General features: G+C 42.7%; 1 protein-coding gene across 3 annotated transcripts in view; it reads left to right on the forward strand.

Moving 5' to 3' along the window:
* The window catches only part of LOC140070636 (NAD(P)H dehydrogenase [quinone] 1-like), a 75,588-nt gene extending 51,558 nt beyond the window's left edge, over positions 1 to 24,030 (forward strand). The window contains exons 1-6 of one of the 3 annotated variants that reach the window (XM_072117358.1): positions 5,476 to 5,635; positions 10,752 to 10,916; positions 18,520 to 18,650; positions 18,803 to 18,916; positions 19,008 to 19,109; positions 23,666 to 24,030. In XM_072117358.1, the coding sequence (XP_071973459.1) occupies positions 5,629 to 5,635; positions 10,752 to 10,916; positions 18,520 to 18,650; positions 18,803 to 18,916; positions 19,008 to 19,109; positions 23,666 to 23,980 (834 nt within the window). In that variant the 5' untranslated portion in view covers positions 5,476 to 5,628 and the 3' untranslated portion in view covers positions 23,981 to 24,030. Of the gene's footprint in view, positions 1 to 5,475; positions 5,636 to 10,738; positions 10,917 to 18,519; positions 18,651 to 18,802; positions 18,917 to 19,007; positions 19,110 to 23,665 lie in introns of those variants that run through there. The other 2 variants (XM_072117359.1, XM_072117357.1) reach the window with 2 other exon arrangements.
* Positions 24,031 to 26,324: the final 2,294 nt, after the last annotated feature.

The following is a 26,324-nucleotide window of genomic DNA, read 5'->3' on the forward strand; positions in this document are numbered from 1 at the left end:
GAGAGTATGCCGTGCAGTTCCGTACCCTGGTTTCAGAGCTCTCTTGGAACAACGCGGCCCTGTCCGCAGCTTTCAAAAAGGGACTCTCCTCGTTCGGGAAATGCCAGCACCTAGGGTTCTTGGGAGAAACGTCCCTAGGTGTGTGCAAAGCTTCTCTACGTTTGATCATTCCCGTGCTCCTCAGCGTTGGTACAAGCAGCCAGTTCCAAGTGTGTGCCTTCTTGGACTCCGGGTCCGCAGGAAATTTTGTGGATGCTGCACTGGTCTCGCAGCATCACATCCCAGTGATCCGCCTTGAGAAGCCCCTGGTCATCTCTTTGGTCAGTGGTCAGATTCTCTCTGATCCAGTCCAGTATCGCAATGAACCACTGTGTCTACAAGTTGGTGCCCTGCATATGAAGAGACTGTCTTTCTATGTACTTCTCCGCTCCACTTCCTCCGTCCTATTGGGACTTCCATGGCTGCAGAGACATGCACTTTAGCTGGCAGACTGGGGAGTTCTTCGCTGGGGTCCTGAATGCCAGTCCCGCTGTCTCAGGGCTCTCCGTCCAGCCTCTACTATACCCTCCTCCTTGTCTCTCAAGTCTTTGAAGGGTCTGCCCGCTGCTTACCTGGACTATGCTGATGTCTTCTATGAAAAGCAAGTGGAGAGCTTACCACCGCATCGTCCATACGATTGCCCTATTGAGCTCCTGCTGGGAACATCACCACCACGAGGTCGAGTTTACCCGCTGTCCGTGCCTGAAACTGCGGCCATGTCGGCCTACGTCAAGGAGAATCTGCAGAAGGGGTTCATCCGCAAATCCTCTTCTCCTGCCGGTGCGGGCTTCTTCTTTGTGGCCAAGAAAGATCTCTTCGCCCCTGCATTGACTATCAGGGCCTCAATAAGGTGACAGTAAAGAACCGGTATCCATTGCCTTGATCACGGAACTCTTTGCCTGCCTAAAGTGGTGCTAAAGTCTTCTCTAAATTGGGCCTTAGAGGGGCTAATAATCTTATCCGCATCCGGGAGGGCGATTAAAGGAAGGCCGCCTTTAACACCCGAGACAGGCACTTTGAGTACCTGGTCATGCCCTTTGGACTGTGTAATGCGCCTGCAGTGTTTCAGGATTTCGTTAATGACATCTTCAGAGACCTGCTATAAACCTGTGTCGTTGTCTACTTAGATGACATCTTGGTCTTCTCTCCTGATCTGGAGTTTCATCAAGTGCATGTACGGCAAGTTCTTAGGCGCCTAAGGGTCAATCGTCTCTATGTTAAACTGGACAAGTGCCAATTCCATCAGAAGAGCCTTTCGTTTCTAGGATACATAATCTCCGATAGAGGCCTACAGATGGATCCAACCAAGTTGTCTGTGGTACTTCAGTGGCCTCGCCCAGTGGGACTTTGTGCCAAACAAAGATTCCTGGGTTTTGCAAATTATTACCGGTAATTCATTCCTCACTTCTCTTCCCTCGTATCTCCCATCGTGGCCCTAACTAAAAAGGTGCTGATCCCAGACACTGGCCACCAGTTGCTGAGGAAGCATCCTCAAGACTGAAGTCTGCCTTCACCTCTGCTCCTCTTCTGACACGGCCAGATTTAGAGAAACCATTCCAACTTGAGGTTGACGCATCCTCGGTAGGTGCTGTAGCTGTGCTCTATCAGAGAGAGCCCAAAGGCCGAACACTTACCCGTGGTTCCTTTTCCAAAACCTTCTCTGCGGCTCAGAAGAATTACTCCATAGGAGATCGGGAACTCCTTGCTATTAAACTTGCCTTGGAAGAGTGGCGCTATCTTCTGGAAGGAGCTCGTCACCCGGTCAGTGTATATTCTGACCAAGAATCTCCTGTACCTCCAGACTGCTCAACGTCTCAATCCAAGACAAGCCCGCTGGTCCCTTTTCTTTTCACGTTTTAATTTTTTGATCCATTTTCATCCAGCTGAGAAGAACATCAAGGCAGATGCCCTCTCACGTGCCTCTGATGTTATTGGGGAAGAATCGGCTCCTCGGCATATCATTCCTTCAGAACGCCTGGTTGTGGCTGCTCCAGTAGACCTCCGGCAGCTCCCACCTAGCAAGACCTGCTCTTCGGAATAAGATTTTGACTTGGGGACATTGTTCTCGTGTGGCTGGGCATCCTGGGGTGCAGCTCTCCTTAGCCCTCATTTCTCGTTATTATTGGTGACCAGATCTGGTCCAAGACATACTGGATTTTGTGGGTTCCTGCATCTCTTGTGCTCGTAATAAGCCATCATGCCTCAAACCTGCTGGTCTCCTGATGCCGTTGCCGATACCCAGTTGCCCGTGGACTCACGGGGCCATGGACTTTGTCACGGACCTTCCCTGTTCCTCTGGGAATACTGTCATCTGGGTGGTAACTGATCGGTTCTCCAAAATGTCTCATTTTGTTCCGCTGCCAGGTCTAACGTCTGCTCCTCGCCTTGCCAGCCTGTTCTTCACTCAAATCTTCCGGCTTCATGGTCTTCCCCGGCACATAGTATCTGACCGTGGAGTTCAGTTTGTTTCCCGGTTCTGGCGTTCTGTGTGCAGCCAACTCCAGGTGTATCACCCTCTAATGGACAAGTTGAGAGGGTTAATCAGATCTTAGGCTGTTATGTCCGCCATTTTGTCTCCGCCCGAAAGGGCGACTGGTCCACTCTGCTCCCATGGGCGGAGTTCTCCTTCAACTCCCTGGACTCTGAGTCTGCCGGTGCCACTCCTTTCTTCGTTGTCTACGGGAGAAATCCACTACCACCTCTTCCTCTCTCTGTGTCTGCTGATGTTCCTGTTGTAGAAGAGTTGGGAGAAGACCTCAAATCCATCTGCGAACAGATTTGTCAGTCTTTACTTCAGGCGTCCGCACGCACAAAAACTCAAGCTGACAAGAAACGCAGGTCTCCTCCCACATTCTCTCCAGATGACAAAGTGTGGCTGTCATCCAATTATGTTCGCTTGAAGATCCCCAGTTACAAGCTGGGCCCACGTTTTCTGTGACCGTTCGAGGTGTTACAGTGCATTAATCCAGTGGCGTATAAACTCCTCCTTCCTCCTACTATGCGCATCCCAAATTCTTTCCACGTCTCCCTGCTGAAACCTGTCATTCTGAATCACTTCTCTCGGCAAGTTCCTCCCCCCACTCCAGTGGCGGACTCCACCAACACCTATGAGGTAAAAGAGATCCTGGACATGAAGACAGTAAGGGGGAAGCGGTTCTTCTTGGATGACTGGAAGGGATTCGGGCCAGAAGAGCCTGAAGACAATGGGGCAGATTTATCAAGTGTCTGAAAGTCAGAATATTTCTAGTTGCCCATGGCAACCAATCACAGCTCCCCTTTAAATTATTCATGAGCGCTGGTAAAATGAAAGCTGAGCTGTGATTGGTTGTCATGGGCAACTAGAAATATTCTGACCTTCAGACAGCTTGATAAATCTGCCCCAATATATTGGATCGTGATCTTCTGCATAGATTCCTCCAGTCCAGGAGGAGGGGGAGGCCAAAGGGGTGGGTACTGTCACGGGTGGTCCCGCGGCCCATATCGTGAGTCGCGGCTCACCCGTGCTGCTCTACCCCCGCCAGCGCCGCCAGTGCATCTCACCTGTCCCGGCTCCCAGCTCGCTCCACTCCGCTGTGTATGCGCACGTCCCCGAAATATGTGGAATCTTAAAAAACCATGCCAACATAAAGCAGACGTTTGGGAAATGTAAGTTATGAATTTATTTGGGTGCTATGACTGTCTGCATCAAAAGTAGAGAATTTAGAATGTTGAAAATAAAGAATTTTTCCAAATTTTTGCCAAATTTTTTTTTTCATAACTAAACGCAAAAGATTTCATCCAAATTTTTTAACTAATTTGAAGTACAATGTGTCACGAGAAAACAATCTCAAAATCCCCTGGATATCTCATAGCGTTCCAAAGCTATAACCACTTATAGTGACACAGGGCAGATTTGAAAAATGGGGCCGCGTCCTTAAGGCCAAAAGAGGCTGAGTCCCGTAGGGGTTAAAAAAGTAATGATGTGTAACTTCCATCACCAAAATACTGGCCATACTGGATGCACTGCAACTAACCAAGTACAGCCAAACTTACTGGTGATCTATTGACCTGCCCAGGCAGGTGCAGGACATGTGACCAATGACCATCTTCCTGTGTCTTCTTCACATGGAGGAAATTAAAAGACTAATTAGGGCCAGTAGCATTTTAATTCTTCATTACAGTATATAAAGTGTCTGCAGTATTTTCTGCTAAGGGGAGAAAAATTTTATGCTGATTCCTGGAATATCCCTTTAAAGGGAAACTGTCAGCAGAAGTTAACCTCATAAACCAAAAACAGTACCTTATAAAGTAGTGTTGAATCACTAAAATAGTGCAACTGCACTGCAATTTTCTTCTCCAGAACTTTAGACTAGCTGTCTGTGAATTCTTCGGACCTCCTACCAACCTCCTTCATCTTGTTATTTGTGGAATGAAACTTTCTTTTTTGCAAAAATTTATAAAACATATATAAATTGTACACAGCTTTAGACAATATGAGGTTCTGTATTTTATGGAGATCTGTACACACCTCAATTTTCAAGATGCATTTTTCTGTTCTGCTCTTTCCAGCTGGGGGAGGAGAGGTATAACACATAACAGCAGAGGGGCGTCATCTCTAGAGCATGGGGGTTTGTGTTTTCCTACTCGTCTCCCTGGAGAGAAGGAGAGAAGAGTACCTCCAATACTTTCTTTGCTCCCCAAGGCAGCAGCAGTCTTGTTTGGGGAGAGGCAGGGGCTGGTGCGTGTGACTGAGACTGCTGGGGGGACTTAGAGGCTGCTGGTGGGAGGCAGGGGTTGCTGCAGGTTACTGTTACTTGTGGGGGGGCACAGTGGCTGCTGGGCAGGCACTATGACTAATGACAGTGGGGCACATTTACTTACCCGGTCCTGTCGCGATCCCTGATCCGGGTGGTCCGACGAAAATGAAGTCCGGCACGATTCACCAACATCGTGCGCCCGAGATCCTGCATCTGTCGCTTCCACGCTGAGGCTGCCGGAGTTCACCTTCTTCTTCCCGGTGCTCGTAAGTGCGTGTCTTGTGACACAATTTATGATGTTAAATCCTGCCCATTGTCCAAATCCGTCAGATCGTCCAACAGCCCGCCCCCCGATTTGTGTCGCATGAAAGCCGTCGCAATGTGCCAAAATCTGATCGCTTGCTCCAAAAACCCCTGTTAAATGCGCCAGGAAACCCGACGAAAATGCGGTCAGTGGACCCTTAGTAAATGAGCCCCAATATTCTTAACTTTGTGGTTACCCGCAAATGGCTGATTGTAATAGTAATGCTGTATGAATGTTATTACTAAGCAGCTCGAGTATGAACATTTATACGGTAATAAAATGAAATTCAGCACCTTAAGGCAACTACAAGGCTGACGTAGCCCTAGAGTAAGCTGCACATTAAATTTAACCCATCGAGATTCGCCTGCAACACTTTTAAGATGTGGGTAAGGAGTGTAGCTTTGGCCTGTAGTCTCCAAAGCAGGCACAGCTTCCACCTCCCCAGGGCCAGGCTTCTGACAGATCCGCCTCTCATCAGGCAGTAACTGAATACACGTCCTTCTGAGAACAGACACAGAGGTCTACAGCAGAGCACCGGGTGTTACAGCTATGTTGGGTAAGTGCTGTACTAGGCAAAGGCTCCTTTGAAATACAAACAGCTCCTTTAAGAAGTTAAGAAGATCTGGAGAGCAATTATTGGCTTCAATCTTCACAGTTCTATCGTGTTTAGCTCTTTTGTTTCTACACCATGTCGTCTGCTCACATGATTAAGCTTTGCTCACTATAGGCCTATTTTGGGCATTTTGGAAATTAAAAAATAGTATATAATAAATGGTATATAGATATATACTATATATACTGGTATATATGTATTTGCTTAGTGTATTGTCCACCTGGAAAACCTTCATGTAATATGCATTGTTAATGGCCTTCACAATCTAAAGGGATAAGAGCGGTACGTGTGACTGCACCCTTAAGGGATGTGTTGCCAATTTTCATTGCCATTTAACAGAAACTTTTTTTTCTGTTTTGTTTTTATATCTCATTGCTGTCTTTTTTATCTTATTTAGACTTTAGTGGTTGGCAGGTTCTAGGGCAGTGATGGCTAACCTATGGCACTGGTGCCGGAGGTGGCACTCAGAGCCCTTTCTGTGGGCACTCAGGCCATCACCAGAGATGACTCCAGGTATCTTCCTGCAGTCCCAGACAGCCCAGGACTTGCTGTGCACAGAGCTATTTTAACATGACAGCTCAACCTGGGACTATTTCCTGCTTTATTAGTGTCCTCAGGTGCTGGTATCAGTGAAAACTGTGACAGAGAAGGGAGTATAAATCACAAACTACATTTCTGTGTTGGCACTTTGCGATAAATAAGCGGGTCCTTGTTGTAGTTTGGGCACTCGGTCTCTAAAAGGTTCGCCATCACTGTTCTAGGGCCTCATTTTAATTCCCAAGTTTTACCTATGTTACTTTTTATAAGCATGGCTCATTTAAACATTTTGGAGCACATTGTCATATCTTTTAGCATACCCCAAACCCCCGTGCATCAGTATGTATTTATTCTGGTTATTGTATTCGCATCCCGCATCATGTTGCTATGAAATAGCAATGCAAAGCCTTTGTTGCAGTTCTTCCTACACTTTACTGCACTATCATTGTATTTAGTATTGTCAAAACCTCTAAGGCCTCTTTCACACAAACATGGGGACCAATATCCAGCCGCGAAATTTGTGGCCGGATATCAGTCGCCATAGAAGGCGTCCGGGCACAGTACAGTGAGCATACACGTGTGTACATGCATTTTGAAATGCAATACAACATTGTTAATGACACAATGCTAATGTGTATGTTAACCCCTTAATGACCTGGCCCTTTTTAGTTTTTTCACTTCCATATTTCTCTCACCACCTTCAAAAATCTATAATTTTTTTTATTTTTCCACATAAAGAGCTGTGTGATGTCTTATTTTCTGCGTAACAAATTGCACTTCATAGTGATGGTATTTATCATTCCATACCGTGTACTGGGAAGAGGGGAAAAAAAATTCCAAATGCTGTGAAGATGGCGAAAAAACGCATTTGCGCATTTTCTTGTGGGTTTGGATTTTACAGCTTTCACTGTGCGCCCCAAATGACATGTCTACTTTATTCTGTGGGTCGGTACGATTACGGGGATAACAAAATTGTATAGGTTTTATAATGTTTTCATACATTTACAAAACTGAAAACATCCTGTACAAATTTTTTATTTATTTTTTTATTTTGCCAAATTCTGGTGCCAATAACTTTTTCATACTTTCGTGTACAGAGCTGTGGGTGGTTTGGGTGGTCATTTTTTGCGACTTTTGATGGCGTTTTCATTGCTAAAATTTTTAGGACTGTGCGACCTTTTGATCACTTTTTATTGATTTTTTTTTTTTTTTTTTTCTTTTCTATGGCATTGCCATTTTCAACTTTGGGCGCTGTTTTCCGTTACGGGGTTAAACACAGTGAAAAACTGTTATCATATTTTGATCAGACATTTTCTGATGTGGCGATACCTAATGTGTTTATGATTTTTACTGTTTATTAATATTTATATGAGTTTTACTTTTGATGTAACAGCACATTGTGGTGGACTGTATATGTGCACAAAACAACGCACAGTTTGGTGGGCCCACTTAATTCTAGTTATGCCCCTATGTAGGGGCTCTACTTATTATGGGAGCATTACATATTCAGTGTGGGCAGCTGCCTACTGAAGGAGGGGGTTGAATTTTATTTTTTAACTCAACATGACATTAAGCACCGTATTGACCTCCATCAGTACAGTATCAGTATACACCTGTAACCTTCTGTAGTTGCCTCTAGCACAGCGGCAGACACTAAGAGCTTAAGGTGATGTCACGCATGGCGTTTTGAACGCGTTTTTGGCCCGTTTTTAAGCAGTCCGTCAAAAAAAGCGCATTTTTTGACCAGTTTGAATTTAGATAATTGGTCAAACTTGTCAAAAACACATGCGTTTTTTGAGGGACTGCTTAAAAACAGGTCAAAACCGCTTTCAAAATTCCACGTGTGACATCACCCTTGTGGCACCGGACCTGCTTTTAAGGCTGGGCATGACGTAATAGTACAGCAGCATACTAATTCCAGCTACAATCCAGGAATATTAATACATCTTTCACAATCTGGCTCCCTGATCATGAATTTTTTTGACTGTGTGTGACCTGTTAATCCAATGTGTAGCACACAGACAAATGCATTTCTACACGGCACCATGTGACCCGACTGCCCTAGCTGCAGAAGTCTGAACTGCCTTTTCTACTGTAATTAGCCACATTATGAGCCTCTAGTGGTAACATTTTTAGCAGTAATATAGGCCAATAGAAAAAACTGCACATGAAATTACATGAGATATATATATTTCTTGCAAACTGAACTTCCCATATATGCCCAAACATTGGGTCTGAAAAAAGGACAACACTGCTGCATGTCTCCTAAGAATTGTATTTATAGCTCTGTTCCTATAGGAGCAATTACAAAGTTATCCCTTGAGCCTTGAAGGTCCAGCCTTGTTTATTGAAGCTGCTGACTAGTTACAGTTTAATTTACACCCATCCTTTGCGAATGTATACACAAAAAACTCCTTGGAGACGGTTGTGAATAATGCAGTATGGTAAGCCGAATAATACATAGGGACAATAAAGGATTTAATGGCAAGTAAATTAGATAACATTTTATATAAAACCAGGGCCGGTTTAGTAGAAGTCAAGTTGCCCCCAAACCTGAGCGCAGAGTAGAAAAACGGCCATTACTAACGTACAGTTAGTCTTCTAGTAAAGCTAATAAAGTCAGTAAAATCCAGGCCTGTTTAACATGTTATCATGTCCCTGTGGCTCTACAGGTAAGCACAATAGTACTTCTTCCTGTCTCACTTCATTTCACTTTATATTTTTTCTCTGAACTTAAAGGAGCATTCTCAAGGCTGGAATTTCAGAGCTATGCACACAATAGGTCATAAATACATGATAGATGTGGGTCCTGCATCTATTTTAAGTATAAAACTCTGATGAGCTCTACCGCGGTTAGGACAAGCGGAGAGTCTATTCTGCTTGGTTATTTTCACTCCCATATACCTGTATGCAGGAAGGGCTTCAGCAGATCCCTCAGACTTGGGACCCACATCTCTCATGTATTATACTATACACCAGACATGTGAATACACTTTTTTTTTTTTCTTTTAGAAAACTAGTATTGTAAAGTCGGCACTCCTATTAAAAGTATATTGCTTAACCCCTTCATCACGGACTTTTTTTTTTTCATTTTTCTGTTCCATTTATTGCTGCCCACCCTTAAAGATCCATGACTTTTATTTTTCCATGTACAGCTGCATATGGGATTGTTTACTATGCAACAGATTGTTTTTCCTATTGACGGGATTTAATATTCCATGCCATGTACTTGAGAGCTAGAAAAAAGCCAAATGTGGTGAAGTTGGCAAAAAACACATTTTCATGAGCTCTCCCTGTACGCTCCTGTAACACCTCAAATTTATTCTTTGGGTCAGTATGATCACAGCGATATCAAATTTACATAGGTTTTTAAAAAATTACCGTATATACTCGTGTATAAGCCGAGTATACTCTGCTTATACACAAGTCATACAGTCATAAAAAATCTTTAAAAAATAATAAACTTATATACTCCCCCTCCGGTGGCCCTGACCTGCTGCGCTGCTCCCCCCATGTCCGCGCGGGTTCTCTTCTGGCTTCACTAACTTCGTGCCGGCCGCCGCCATGTTTTTCCTCCAGGCGGCGCCTAGTATGACGTCAGCAGCGGCGCGTCATACTAGGCGGCGTCCGGGGGAGAACAATGGCGGTGCCCAGCACGAAGTTAGAGAAGAAAGAAGACGGGCGCCGAAGCCAGAAGAGGACCCGCGCGGACATCGGGGGAGCAGCGCTGCAGGTCGGGGCCACCGGAGGGTGAGTATATAAGTTTATTATTTTCTTTTAATGCTGGGCAGTGCTGTATATTACTGGGGGCAGGCTGTATACATACTGGGGGGGGCTGTGACTAATGCATTTTCCACCCTCGGCTTATACTCGAGTCAATAGGTTTTCCCAGTTTTTGATGGTAAAATTAGGGGTCTCGGCTTATACTCGGGTCGGCTTATACTCGAGTATATACGGTATGTATAAAAAAATTAAAACTTTTCCCTAAAAAAATAACTTTTATTATGTTATGGTGGACGGAGCTGTGTAAGGTATAATTTATTTGCAGGGCGAGATGACATATTTATTGCCCCCCCCCCTTTTTGGGGAATGTACATCCTTTTGCTTACTTTTTAGTCAAAATTTTTTAAATTTCGGGATGCAGCAATCGTTTATGATTGTCTGTGTTTATTTTTATATCAGTTGTATGGAAAGGGGGTGATTTGAACTTTTAGCTTTTTTTGTAATTTTTTTTAAGTTTAAAAAAAAATTTCATTTTGAGACTTTTAAATTTTGAGGTCTGATCACTTCCACTGCATATATACTGCAATTCTACTGTATAGCAGGTTTGGGGGATTTTGCAGTACATATGTCTGTCTGTTACTCCCAGAAATGGGAGTTTAAGAAAACTTAAAAACATAAAAACACTTTTTTTTTGTTCTCCATAGTGTCTTTTTTTGTTTATTAAATTATTTTACATCATGTACAACATCATACCTTTGTAAAAACAAATAAATCTCCTCTCTGTTTATGGTGTGTTCAGGAAAACGTGCTCTTGTGGTGCTGGCTCATCAGGAGAAGACATCCTTCAATCATGCCATGAAGGAGGCTGCTGTAGAGGTTCTTAAGAAGAATGGATGGGAGGTCACAATTTCTGATTTATATACCATGAAGTTTAACCCTTTAGTGTCTAGAGATGATATTACAGGTAATGCATTCTAATAAATATATAGTATTTTGTACAAACTGCACAGATGGCAGACACAGTTTCAGGGATGAAAATGTGCAAAAAAAAGTGTTGAACACATAAAGAAATAGTGGTGCAAAAAGCCATGGAAAGTCATGACACCAACTGAAATCTATCAGTAATTAGAAAGCAATCCTGCAACTTAGTGAAAAATAATATCAACTGGTTCAATTGATGACATATACAAAGGTGTCTAATTACTGAAGTGCCACACAAGAAACAAGTGAGCTGTCTCAAGACCTTTTAATACCGGGTTGCAAATCACACTGATGGCTTGAATTATGGAAGTTTCTACTGAAACCATGCAATAACTGACCCTGTTACAGACCTATTCAAGCGAGTGGTGGCGTGAGGCCACGCGTAACGAGGCGCGGCTTGCGCTGGAAGTGTGTAAGCCACACCTTGTTATGCGTGACCTCACACCAGCATGTACTCTAAATGGATTTCCTATCTACCCCACCTATACTATAATGGACAGTTGCCAATATTGGGGTGGATCTTTCCTGGCATTTCCCAAGGAGCTACATAGATGGGCACCTGTGATTCTTGAGACATACAAACAACCTACTAGGTGACTCCTATATACAACTGTTAACCAAACACGTGAGGACACCTCAGGTAGGCTCTCATACGCTCGACTATCTTTTTCATTTATAGACTGGTCACCAGTGCCGAGGAATCTAACGCGTCAAAAAGACTCCGCAATACACTTTATTGTAAATATTTGTATAAAGAAGCAAGATTATATCCTTAAATCACTAATTGTACTTTCTCCTGCATACTCTTAAGTGATTTTCGGGCTTCCTCAGTAGAGATTCTGAGAAATCCCATTTTTTGCTTTTTTGTATGTTAGCCGAGGAGGAGTATAAAATTTTCAGTAATACAAGTATATAACTCATAGCTATATATAATGTTGATAGACGCTATTTATATTAAAAAAAAAAAAAAATCATGTGTCAGTATCTTGTGTGTTTAACCCCTTAACGACTTGGCCTTTTTTAGTTTTTTCACTTCCATTTTTCACACCCCACCTTCAAAAATCTATTACTTTTTTATTTTTCCACATAAAGAGCTCTGTGATGGCTTATTTTCTGCGTAACAAATTGCACTTCGTAGTGACGGTATATAATATTCCATGGCACGTACTGGGAAGCGGGAAAAAAATTCCAAATGCAGTGAAAATGGTGAAAAAACACATTTGCAACGTTTTCTTGTGGGCTTGGATTTTACAGCTTTCACTGTGTGCCCCAAATGACAGGTCTACTTTATTCTTTGGGTTGCTACGATCACAGGGATACCACAATTGTACAGGTTTTATAATGTTTTCATACATTTAAAAAAAATTAAAACCTCCTGTACAAAATTTTTTTTTTTATTTCGCCATCTTCTGGCGCTAATAACTTTTTCATACTTTGGTGTATGGAGCTGTGGGTGGTGTCATTTTTTGCGACTTTTGATGGCGTTTTCATTGCTGTCATTGTTAGGACTGTGCTACCTTTTGATAACTGTTTATTAATTTTTTTATATTTTCCAAAATGGCAAAAATGTCATTTTTGACTTTGGACGCTATTTTCCGTTACGGGGTTAAACGCAGTGAAAAACCGTAATTATATTTTGATAGATCGGACATTTTCGGACGCGGTGATACCTAATGTGTTTATGATTTTTACTGTTTATTAATATCAGTTCTAGGGAAAGGGGGGTGATTTGAATTTTTAGGTTTTTTTTAATATAATTTTTTTTTTTAAACTCTTTTTTACTTTTACTTTAACTATTTTTCAGACTCCCTAGGGTACTTTAACCCTAGGTTGCCTGATCGATCCTACCATATAGTGCCATACTGCAATATGGCAGTATATGGGGATTTTACTCCTCATTCATTACAATGTGCTGATAGCACATTGTAATGAATGGGTTAATCGTGAGACCCGATGCTGTCATGGCAACGGATCACCGCTCCCCGTGACGTCATCGGGGAGCGAAGATCCGCGCCAAGATGGCCCATGCGGCGCCATCTTTTTGAAGCCTCCGACAGCAATGCCGGCGGCGATCGCGGTGAAAGCACCCGCGATCGGTGCTAGCACCAATCGCGGGTGTTACCGGTAAGCCTTTGCTGCAATATGCAGCAAAGACTTACCGGCTATGGAAAGGGCTCGGCCCGCGAGCCCTCTCCATGCCGGGACCCCGCGTCGTGAAGGGGTTAAAGAGCAAATTGAGGCAGTTATAGTGATCTTACATTGTGCATTGACCAGACTGGAGCTAACACCACCAATCCCCCAACCACACTGCGGCTGCAGCCGCTGAAACCTTCCACCACCAGACTGTGGCTAAAAAGCCACTGATGCCAAACATCCAGACTGCGGCTAACGCACACTATTTCCCCCCTTCCCATGGCCAGTCTGTGGCAGGCGCCGCTGAGCCCCAGTGGGACGTTTTTGAATTTTCAAAAACCACCGCCGGCGCTATGGGTAGGCATTTCTTCTTTCAAATGAATCTTAAATTGCGTTTCTAGGTGCCATGGATTCAGAGATATTCAGATTTAAAGTGAGAATCCCAGGAGCCATTTTTTTTTTTTTTCATTTTTTACATATATACACTCACCGGCCACTTTATTAGGTACACCATGCTAGTAACGGGTTGGACCCCCTTTTGCCTTCAGAACTGCCTCAATTCTTCGTGGCATAGATTCAACAATGTGCTGGAAGCATTCCTCAGAGATTTTGGTCCATATTGACATGATGGCATCACACAGTTGCCGCAGATTTGTCGGCTGCACATCCATGATGCGAATCTCCCGTTCCACCACATCCCAAAGATGCTCTATTGGATTGAGATCTGGTGACTGTGGAGGCCATTTGAGTACAGTGAACTCATTGTCATGTTCAAGAAACCAGTCTGAGATGATTCCAGCTTTATGACATGGCGCATTATCCTGCTGAAAGTAGCCATCAGATGTTGGCTACATTGTGGTCATAAAGGGATGGACATGGTCAGCAACAATACTCAGGTAGGCTGTGGCGTTGCAACGATGCTCAATTGGTACCAAGGGGCCCAAAGAGTGCCAAGAAAATATTCCCCACACCATGACACCACCACCACCACCAGCCTGAACCGTTGATACAAGGCAGGATGGATCCATGCTTTCATGTTGTTGACGCCAAATTCTGACCCTACCATCCGAATGTCTCAGCAGAAATCGAGACTCATCAGACCAGGCAACGTTTTTCCAATCTTCTACTGTCCAATTCCGATGAGCTTGTGCAAATTGTAGCCTCAGTTTCCTGTTCTTAGCTGAAAGGAGTGGCACCCGGTGTGGTCTTCTGCTGCTGTAGCCCATCTGCCTCAAAGTTCGACGTACTGTGCGTTCAGAGATGCTCTTCTGCCTACCTTGGTTGTAACGGGTGGCGATTTGAGTCACTGTTGCCTTTCTATCAGCTCGAACCAGTCTGCCCATTCTCCTCTGACCTCTGGCATCAACAAGGCATTTCCACCCACAGAACTGCCGCTCACTGGATGTTTTTTCTTTTTCGGACCATTCTCTGTAAACCCTGGAGATGGTTGTGCGTGAAAATCCCAGTAGATCAGCAGTTTCTGAAATGCCCTTCTGGCACCAACAACCATGTCACGTTCAAAGGCACTCAAATCACCTTTCTTCCCCATACTGATGCTCGGTTTGAACTGCAGGAGATTGTCTTGACCATGTGTACATGCCTAAATGCACTGAGGGTGCTGTCACGCGTCGCGTTTACTGCATGCGTTTAAAAACGCATTGCTACAGCTGAAGGGATATTTCCCTAATTAAACAGCTGTTAACATTTGCGTTTACAAAACGCATACGTTAACAATGCGTTAACAACCGCATGCGTTAACCGCGATGTTAACGCATGCGTTAACAATGCGTTAATGCTTGCGTTTTGTAAACGCAAGCGTTAACAGCTGTTTAATTAGGGAAATACCCCTTCAGCTGTAGCAATGCATTTTTAAACGCATGCAGTAAACGCGACGTGTGACAGCACCCATAGTTGCCGCCATGTGATTGGCTGATTAGAAATTAAGTGTTAACGAGCAGTTGGACAGGTGTACCTAATAAAGTGGCCGGTGAGTGTATGTGTCACAGAGCCAGAGATACAGCCCCATGATGTGTGACCCCCCTCCACATTCTTAGCCATTAGGCTACAGGGAGAATACACTGCACACAGGAGCTGCTGCACCTCACATATAATGGAAATATTCACTTCATATGTTACTACATTTTGATGATGGATAATATCAACTAATATTCATGTTTTTAATCCTCTCCTGTCCAGAACTATCTAAGAACACACTTTCTCTCTTATTGCCTTTTATTTCGTTTTATTTTTTTGCAAAAAGACATTCGATCCTCTTTGCCTTATGTTGCTACATATTAAAACTGCAACCCAGAACATGTCCACAAAGTTATATGTAACACCAAAAACACACACATGTTCCGGTATAAGGTTTTTATTTCACGCCATCCTCCATTATTTACACCCATGTTACACTCAAATTCTTATGAAGCATGAAGGGTTCTGTTATTGTGGGGATAGTACAATGGAGCACATGTAAAAGTGACTATTATTATCCCATTAGCGTGGTTTATGGATATATAGTTATTTATTTGGGTCACCATTGTGTTAGGGAACATACAATGATACATCGGTGTGAAGCTCTGTGCAATTTTCTGCAAAAATTGTTTGGTGTCCCCTATGGATGTAATGTTCCCTTTGCTGCATATTTAGATGAATATACACATGTGGGGTATGTATGATTGCCTCACATCCTGCTGTTTTAGGAAAGTTTGTTTTATTTATATAGGTATCTGGATTTGTACATATTTTAGAGGAAATTTTGAATTTTCATGCAATTTTTGCATTTTATTGCATGAAGGTGGTGGTGTGTATAAATTTAAAAGTTATTCTTGTTTTACATGGTGACTCCTGGAAAAAAAAATAGATTTTGACAGAATAGGAGCTTTTTATTTTGTGTGTTATTTTTAAACACATTTGTCGATAGCAACCAAATATGTCACGTTTTTTGTTTTTGCATTTTTGGGAGTGTAAATTCTTGATGTTGTGCATTGTGGTATATATAAATCTGCTCACTTTGTGTGTTTTTTTTTTTTTTTTTTAAATCCCTATTTGTGCGTAAACCCCCACTTCGATGTGAGTTTTATGTAAAAATGTCAAATGTTAATTGCCAAATGCATCGCCTGGTTGTCTGATTTCAAAATTATTATATGTTTTATGGGTGCCTTTACTTTTTAATCAGTTTTATTTATTTATTTTGCAGGTTGTGAAGGTCTTAAAATTTCTGGCTGAAAAGCAGATATTTAGTTATTTCAGTTTTAGCAATATTATATTTATTTATGTGAACATATCAATATGAGGTATCTGTGAACTCTACACATGTCCATTTATTGCATTTAGGAGATGCAACGGTAAATATTTTCTGTTTGGAGCACATTTTTAGCCATCAAAGTAAAATTTTAAGTATTTTTTTGTAAAATGTTTCAGTTTGAATCAAAATTGCATGAAGGCTCCTCTGTCTATTAACTCTATAATGCAATTTTGCATTCACCTCATGCCACCTCAGCACCTGCCAGACATGCAGTCCCATGTAACATACACCTCAGCACCCGCCAGACATGCAGTCCCATGTAACATACATGTCTTCCCTGACCTTGCTACAACCATCATATCCACTCCTGTCAAGGCCCCTCACCTCCATACACATATATGCACACAGTACCTCTACAAGTTCTGATTGCAGGCAGCCATTATATCACTACTTCCTGCAGGAGACTGTAGAAAGCCACACCCCTTTCCCTGTGAGGAGACTGTAGAAAGCCACACCCCTTTCCCAGAGGCTCCCCCCTCCTGTGACATCCCTGCTACCCGGAGCAGCTCCATTCTAGATGATGTAATGTGTGCTGAGCAGTGCTGGCCGGCGCGCTGCCATTCTAATGCCCTGTACATGATTGCTGCACACGACGGACCGATGGGTGTTTACTGCCCTCTCTTGAGAATTTAATATGTCAATAGCACCTTTAGGAATATATTTCCTTAGAAAATTGGTAATATGTTCAATAATTATTTCATCCACTGTATGCCACAAATCTTCACCTAAAAATTTACAATTTTACTTCTTTGTTTGAAGCCTGAAATGCGGCAAAAGGTAGAAAAGTTCAAGGGGCCGAATACTTTCACAGGTAACTGTAGGCTTCCCGTACACTGCCCTCTGCCAGTATATAGGTATCAAGCACACTGCCCCCCCCTCCCCCAGTATATCGCTATCCAGCACACTGCCCCCCCAGTATATCGTTATCTGGCACACTGCCTCCCCTCCAGTATATAGATATCAGGCAGACTGCCCCCCCCCAGTATATAGGTATCCATCCCACTGCCCCCCCAGTATATAGGTATCCAGCTCACTGCCCCCCAAGAATATAGGTATCAGCACACTGCCCCCCACAGTATATAGGTATCCAGCACATTGCTTCCCCCCCCCCCCCCACAGTGTATAGGTTTACAGCTCACTGCCCCTGGTATATATATCTCTCAGATGGCTCTGTAAATTGAAAAATAAGAAAGATATGGTTTTTGGAATGTGGAAAATGGTAACATAAATGCAGAAACTGAAAACAATCTGTAGATAGGGTTACAACGGAATGGAATAAATGTGTTTCCAGACAGTTCTGGAGCTGGTAAACAGAGCTTACTGGAATCCAAGCTTCTGATCCTTCTTATTTCTTCTTCTTCTTCTGGGACCCAAGGCCCCACATACACATACCCACATACAATGGAAACCAGAAGTTTACATACACTATATAAAAATGCACATTTTCATGTTTTTCTCATTGTCTGACATTAAAATCAGAAAAACCTTTTACCGTTTAAGGTCAATTAGGATTAACACAATTCATGATATTTGCCAAATTCCAGAATAATGAGAGGGATATTTTATAAACAATTTAGGACAGTCTTTGGATGGTAATTATTATTAGCTTCTAGTTTACTTGCAACAGATGAGTTAATTAGACACACACCTGTGGGTGTATTTTAAGACACTCCTGAAACGTACTGTCTCTTTGTGTAACATCATGGGGAAAAACTAAAGAAATCAGCCAAGATTTCAGGAAGAGAATTTTGGACCTATACAAGTCTGGTTCATCCTTGGATGCAATTTCCAGAAACCTGATGGTGCTTCTTCATCTGCACAAACAATTATATTCAAGTAAAATCAAGAAGGGAATGTCCAGCCGTCATCCTGCTCAGGAAGGAGACAGTATAGATTTGTATAATGTGTATGTATACTTCTGGTTTCAACTTCATTAGATCATTTGGTCAACATTAACCCAAGATGTATGCTGACCTTGAGAAATCAAAATCTTGGATGCCACATAAACATGTACCTTGTTTTGAAAGACTACATCATTTATGGTGGTTTGTTAACACATGAATTCCTCTATTTAAACCAAGCATCCACCTTTGGCCAATATTAACAGTGATGATTCCTCTAATATATATATATATATTTTATGCAGGAAATGCTCAGGATCCTGAAAACTTTAAATATGGTGTGGAATCAATGAATGCCTGGAAGAAGGGTCGGCTCAGCAAAGACATTATAGCTGAACAGAAAAAGCTGGAAGCTGCAGATCTTGTCATATTTCAGGTTTGCATACTTACAACTGTACTGTAAAAACATTGTGCTCATGGTAAGCAATGAAATCCTAGCTTTACATTTTCAGATGCCTTTATAAAACAAAGTAGGTCCCTGACTGGCTGCTATAGTAACTGCCCATGTGTTGACTTTGTGTTTGACAGTTCCCAATGTTCTGGTTCGGACTCCCCGCTATGCTCAAGGGCTGGTTTGATAGAGTTTTAACTCAGGGATTTGCCTACAATATGTCATCTATGTTTGATAATGGACCATTTAAGGTAAGATGCCTTCTCATAATTATTGTATATATTAAATATATTGCTTTTCATTCATAACAAGTCATATTTATGATAAATAATATCTCTGTAGGATAAGAAGGCAGTTCTGTCCTTCACCACTGGTGCGATGCAGTCCATGTACACCCCAATTGGAATCAATGGAGATATGAATATCCTTCTCTGGCCAGTACAGGTAATTTGACTGCTATTTTTGTGAAAACTATAGAGGGAATAATGCTCTTGTGTCAGTCAGCCACTAAAGGGGGCATTAAAAAGGGCTTGAATGCCAGTTTTATGGCGTAGAAGCACATAAATAATTGCAGTTTCGGGAATTGCTTTTATTTCCACCTTTTCGCTAACAACCTCCAAGTGGGCTTGGAGGAGTATGAAGAGGAGAGCACAGCTGGCAGCAGAGTGACTGGCCTGGGCATGAACTATAGTCTTCAACAGTTCAGGCCTGTCATCACCACAGCCGATCGCAGAGTACATCTTGATGTATCTGGTGCGCCGGGGACACATGTGGGTCTTACATCATACTACAGCCCACCATGTAACCCATTTTTGGAATACAACCAAAATAAAAGATGCAATAAAAGAAGGGAGAGCAGGGTCGATTCTAGCATTTTGGCTGCCTGAGGCAAAAATGATAAATGCTGCCCGCACCAAAAGATGGTACCTCACACAAAAGTAGTCACTCAATGACACAGGAATTAGTGACATCTTGTATCTAGTACCTAACAGGTAATGAACTGTTCCAGGAAAAGGACTTCTTTACGATTTCTCTCAGCCATGGTTTATCTCTGCTGAATTTACAGTCAGATGTCTTCAGCTCCATGCAGCACAACTCCACACGACGCCCCTAAATAAAACAGTGACTTACAGTATAATGGATTGTGTTCCTAAATATATATTATGCACTATTCCCTACATAAAACATCCTTTATATAGTCCCCCAAATAAATTTTAGTACGTTCAGCGACCAGAATTATATACACCACACACCCTGATTTACAGCACCCTGCTAATTTATATACACACCAGTTTTATTTATATACTGTTTCACTAATTGATTTATAGAAGCCCCCATATAGATACTCCCAAATTATTAAATGATATACAGTACTCCATATAAGGTCACTCAGTTGAATTAAAATCCAGCCCCTATATACAGATCCACCAGTATACAGAGCACTCCCTGTGTGCACAGCCTCCCCCCAGTATACAAACCATCCTCCGTGTACACAGCCCCTCCAGTATGCACAGTCTCCCCCAGTATACTTATGCCTAGAAATAAAAATAATAAATTGGCTACTTACCTCCAGTCACGCTCCCACAGCATCTGACATCCCCATCTCTTTTCCTGCCGAAGGCTCAGTGCAGGGATGTAGGTGGCATGATGACCTTCACCCATGAAAGATCCATTTCAGGAACTTTGAAGGTCCTGTAAATTTCCTTAAACAGCAGATTGAAAGCAGGCAGAAGGGACACATACTCCATTGCCCAAGAAGCCTGATTCTATTACCATACGTAGAAAGTGAATCACAGACATGTATGGGGCTGTAATAATCATACAGCCGTGTGTGTGTCAGAGGTGGATGTGTTCAGGACTGTGGATACAGACGTCTCCTACATAGAATAGTGAGGTACAAGATTTCCCCTGTTCCCTATCAGCTCCTCCATCCCAGTCTGTGATTCTACAGAACTTTCTCTGTCTCTAGATCAATAAAGATAAGGTCCATGGGAGAGTAACAGAGCATCCCGTAGGCTCACCAAATTGTTAATATGCATACCCCAGGATTAAAATGCCAGAACTTTGGATGACTCCAACTGTGGATGGCCAAAGCAGACCAGTCATCTTATGTAAATCATAACATGTAAAATCATATGAGACCAAGTCCGTAGCAGGTTTCTTCAAGGCCCCAGGTTTGTGAAAGATCCCTTTCTCCAACTGGATTACCCAATTGGCCTCATCAACAAATTCAGACCTGGTCCAGCCAGTGTTGGGCAATTAGTTTACGCACCATATAGAATAAGCGGGCCACTGCTGTCTCCATGGTGGGTAGGTCCTCCACAAATCCTAACAATCTGTACTGAATATACTTCATTAATGATATCTATCACCACTGTTTGCCCAGGCTAAACCTATCCAGCACCCCAGAGATAATCACATTCAACACGATTGAATGCTTTAGCAGCAGCCAGCGAGCAAATGACCCTGTCTCCATAGTAATCTACCGGGAGCTGCAAGTTAAGAAACAATCTGCGGACACTAATGGCTGTGGAACGATTGGGCTGATCCGAATGTATGATAGAGCATATAACCGAGTTTTTGTGATAGAACTTTTGCTATAATTTTAATGTCTGTGGGAAGCAAAGAGATGGGTCGGCTGGAATCTGGTGGCAAACTATCTTTACCCGGCTTCTGTATGACAACTATGATTGCCTTGTTCATGGATGAAGGTAAGGAGACGAATTCCGCAGCAGACAGAAAGGTCTCCAGCAGCTTGGGAGACCCAAATTTTTTATAGATCTCCGTAGGCAGGCCACCTGTCCCCGGGCTTTACTATGAGGCATTTCTTATATTCTAGGTTCTTCAAAGTAGCCACCTTTTGCTCTGATTACTGCTTTGCACAATCTTGGCATTCTTTTGATGAGCTTCAAGAGGTGGTCACCAGAATAGGTTTTCACATCACAGGTGTCCTGTCAAGTATAAGAAGTGGGATTTCTTGCCTATAAATGGGGTTCGGACCATCAGTTGTGTGCAGGGGTCAGGTAGATAGTCCTATTCATGTCAGAATGTGTGTTATGATTAGAAAAAGCAGCTAAGTAAAGAAAAATGAGGGACCATCATTAAGAAATGAAGGTCGGTCAGTCCGAAAAATTGGGAAAACTGTGAAACTGTCCCCAAGTGCAGTTGCAAAACCATCAAGCGCTATGAATAAACTGGCTTACATGAGGAACACCCCTGGAAAGGAGTCACTTCTGCTGCAAAGGATAAGCTCATCCGAGTCACCAGCCTCAGAAATCGTAGGTTAACAACAGCTCAGATTAGAGACCAGGTCACTGCCACACAGAGGTCTAACAGCAGACACATTTCTACAACAACTGTTAAGAGGAGACTGAAAATAGCTGCTAGGAGACCACTGCTAAGGACAGGCAACAAGCAGAAGGGACTTGTTTGGGCTACACCACACAAGGAATGGACCTTAGACCAGTGGAAATCTGTGCTTTTGTCTGATGAATACAAATTTGAGATCTTTGGTTCCAACTACTATGCCGTTGTGTGACACAGAAAAGGTAAACAAATGGACTCTACATGCCCCTTTCCACTGGGGATTTATTCAAAATTGAAGGTATACTGAACCAGCATGGTTCACCACAGCATCTTATAATGGCATGCTATTCCATCCGGTTTGCATTTAGTTGAACCATCATTTATTTTTCAGCAGGACAGTGACCCCAAACACACCTCCAGGCTTTGTTAAATCAAGTAGAGTGATAGGGTGCTACGCCAGATGACCTGGCCTCCACAGTCACCAGACCTGAACCCAATAGAGATAGTTTGGGGTAAGCTGGACCACAGAGTGAAGGCAAAAGGGCCAACAAGCGCTAAGCATCTCTTGGAACACCTTCAAGACTGTTGGGAGAAGATTTCAGGTGACTACCTCTTGAAGCTCATCAAGAGAATGCCAAGAGTGTGCAAAGTAGTAATCAAAGCAAAAGGTGCCTACTTGAAGAACCTAGAATAAGACATTTTCAGTTGTTTCACACTTTTAAGGTACATAATTCCACATGTGTTAATTCATAGATTCACACTACAAAACTGCAATTTTTATAGTCATGAAAATACAGAAAACTCTTTGAATGAGAAAGTGTCCAAAGTTTTGGTCTGTACTGTATGTATGTGACGTCATTCATAAATGCTTTTCTTAGCTGTTAAATTGAGATGAAACTGGAAATCAACCAGACAAATGCTCTTGGAGCATTTTGGTGGAACACAAGCGCATCTTTGCAGGCATCTGATGTATCACCCCTCCTTAGCAGTTTGCTCAAATTTTGGCCCAGGTTTGTGCATTCTTATGCCTTGATAAGGGTTCCTGGCCCTTTCACCCCACTAATGCACAACCCTTATTTGCCTGCTCACACCCACTATTCGCGATCTGTTACATAATTGGGCACTTAGATGATGTTATCCTGGTCACACGACTTTAAGGTTTAGTAACATCTACCCCATGTATGGATCTGATCACATGATGTTACAGCATGCTTCCATGGAGGATCAGGAGGATGCTGTGATTTCATGTGATCAGATATATTCATGGTAAGCAGTTTGCTAATGTTAGGAGGCTAAAGGACCGTATATGATGTCACCCTGTTCACATGCTCAGAAGTGGCATGGGACATGGGGAGGAGTAAACAGGAGTAGCTGGCCAAGTAGGACATGCTTCCTCTGATGCCAGGGAATATAACTTAAAGTTGATTTATGTGGATGTATAGGAAACCCATATTTAACTTAACATTTAGTTAATAGTGCTAGTGGGAATCTGTCATTAGCTGAATTTGTGAAAATGTAGTGACTGGTTCCCTTGTAAGCTTAAAAGGATGACATTTGCATCCTTGGACTTCAATGTGAATTAAACTTTTTAATGTTTTTTTTTATATCCTGTGGGTCAGTTTCTGTGACTAAACAACTAATGCCTAAAACCTGTTTAGCTTTTGTGATCATTTCATTTTTGCCTTTTTACACAGAGAGGAATCTTGAACTTTTGTGGCTTCCAAGTACTAGAGCCTCAGATCAGTTACAGCATTGCACACACTCCTCCTGAGAAACGTTCCCAAATCCTGGAGGCATGGCAAGCCCGATTGGAAAAGATTGGGGAAGAAAAGCCCATCCGCTTTGCAGCCAATGAGGATTTCGACCTATCCTTTGCTGGTGGATTTGTACTGAAAAAAGAGGTGTTGGAGAAAAATGCCAACAATAAATATGGGTTGACTGTGGGTCAGCATGAGGGTAAACCCTTTCCCCCTGATAATCAAGTAAAAGCTGGCAGCACCAGGCTCTGAGCATTGCCTGTCGCTCCATCAGGTCAAATAAAGCCGCTTTGTAACTTCTAGTTATGCTTTAATTTATGTTTATTTTACATTTATACCCATGATACCCTAGATCAGTGATAGCGAACCTTTTGGAGATAGAGTGCCCAAAGTACAACCAAAAGCCACTTATATGTTGCAAAGTGCCAACATGACAATAAAAGCAGTAACATGTTAAATTGATCGCTGCTGTATCACAGGTTTCAATCGTATTGGTGTCCTGAGTTCACCAATACAATAGAAAGATTGAGAACTTGGATTCAGGGTCCCCTGAAGAGGAAAAACAGGATTCCCAGAGCAGGCGCTTCAACAATAATCTCTGTCTACACTTTCTTGTTCCTCCAGTAGCCCTGGCAACCAAGGATGTTACTTTAAAATGGCACTGAGCATGGCACGTCCTGGGCTGTATTGGACCACAGGAGGAAGTCCTGTCTGGCAAACTCTGTGCTTGGGTGATGCCCTGGGTGTCCACAGAAAGGGCTCGGAGTGCCACCTCTGGCACCCGTGCCATAGGTTCGCCACCATTGCCCTAGGTGTTTCAAGGTACTTATCTTAAAGGGAAGGGGGGTTCCCATAAAAATCTTTTAACCCCTATCCACAGAATAGAGGATAAATGTTGTCTAACGGTACTCCCCGAGATTGAAAGAACAGGAGATTTTTTTGTTTTCCTTAGTTGCCCTGCGATGAGAACTTCTGTTTGTGGCTGACTCACAGGTCAGTCTATGAAGCTCTGGCCATCGTGTGCTCCATTGCAGTCTGTAAGACTGCCAGGATAATCTTTCTTCAATGATTTTGGCATTTCTTGGGATGTTCCATCCACAGCTGGATCCTGGCTCTGAAGGTACAGGTATATACCCTAAGATGTAGAGAACATGGAAGGGATGGAGGTGCACAGAAGTATCGATCCACATCTTCCTAGCGATCATATGGGTAAAGAGTTTGTATGTTCTCTCCTGGTTTGTTTGGGTTTCCTCCCACACTGCTAAACATACTGGTAGGTTGATTAGATTGTGAGCCTCATTGGGGACATGGGCCAATTTGGAAAGCTCTGTGCAGCGCTGCGTAATCTGTGTAAATAGCAAGATACGAAACGCTGGAAAATAGTTGTATAAAATAACTCAAATTGAAGAAAAAGTAATAAGGAATCAAGTAATCCAATGAAAGAAAAAGGTAAGAATGAGGCAGATCAGGCGGGGGAGGAGAATAGGATGTGGGTACAAGACCCCACGCTTTGTGTCACGCTGTCGTGACATCCTCAGGAAGTCACGACCACGTAAAGCAATGCGTGGGGTCTCTTAGCCACAGCCTATTCTCCTTCACTCCCCCCACCCCGCCTGATCTGCCTCATTCTTACCTTTTTCTTTCATTGGATTACTTGTTTCCTTATTACTTTTTCTTCAATTTGAGGTATTGTATACAACTATTTTCCAGGATTGCCTAGTATTTTCATGTAGAAAATTGGGGGTGACTTGAGGGTTGTTGAGGCAGGGTTGTGGGTTGTCCCTGGGTCTGGGACCTGGTTCCCTTTCCCATTGGGAGATATTGTGCTGAATATTGGCACATTCTAATTGATATTAATTTGTATGCGTCTCGTATCTTGCTATTTATAACAATATTTTCTAATAAAATATTCTTTGCTTGGGCCATATATTTGCATCACTTTTTCTTCTCCCTCCTTCATAATAACGTATGATGTGTTTGTGTGTGAGGGGGGGGGGGGGGGGATGTGCTGCAGTATACTCAGACTGTGCTGGAAACTTTTCACTTGGAATAAAATGTAAAAGTCATTATACGATTAGGAATCTGGTTGGTAACTCCGCAGCTAGGTCTCCATCCAGCAGATATGATGGCATCTCTGGGACTCACTCCTCCCACTCCCTTATGTAATGTGACATCGCAGAAAGCTTCTGTCCTTACTAGGAAGATGGAATTCAGCAGGCAATTGAGATGATCAGAAAGAAAGAGCACGAGAGGCTAAAGTGAAGAAAGAAGAACCTTCTGATGATTTATATCACATACTATGTATTTATTTCATGTACTACTACAGGCAGTCCCCGGGTTACATACAAGATAGGGTCTGGAGGTTTGTTCTTAAGTTGAATTTGTATGTAAGTCGAAACTGTATATTTTATAATTGTAGATCCAGACAAAAGAAATTTTGGCCCCAGTGACATTTGGAGTTTAAACATTTTTTGCTGTAATGGGACCAAGGATTATCAATAAAGCTTCATTACAGACACCTTGCAGCTGATCATTGCAGTCTGCGACTATAGTAAAGCATTCAGAAAGCTTCATCAGAGGTCAGAGGGGTCTGTCT

This window comes from Engystomops pustulosus, chromosome 7 (genome assembly GCF_040894005.1).
Source record: "Engystomops pustulosus chromosome 7, aEngPut4.maternal, whole genome shotgun sequence".
Classification (NCBI taxonomy): Eukaryota; Metazoa; Chordata; class Amphibia; order Anura; family Leptodactylidae; genus Engystomops; species Engystomops pustulosus.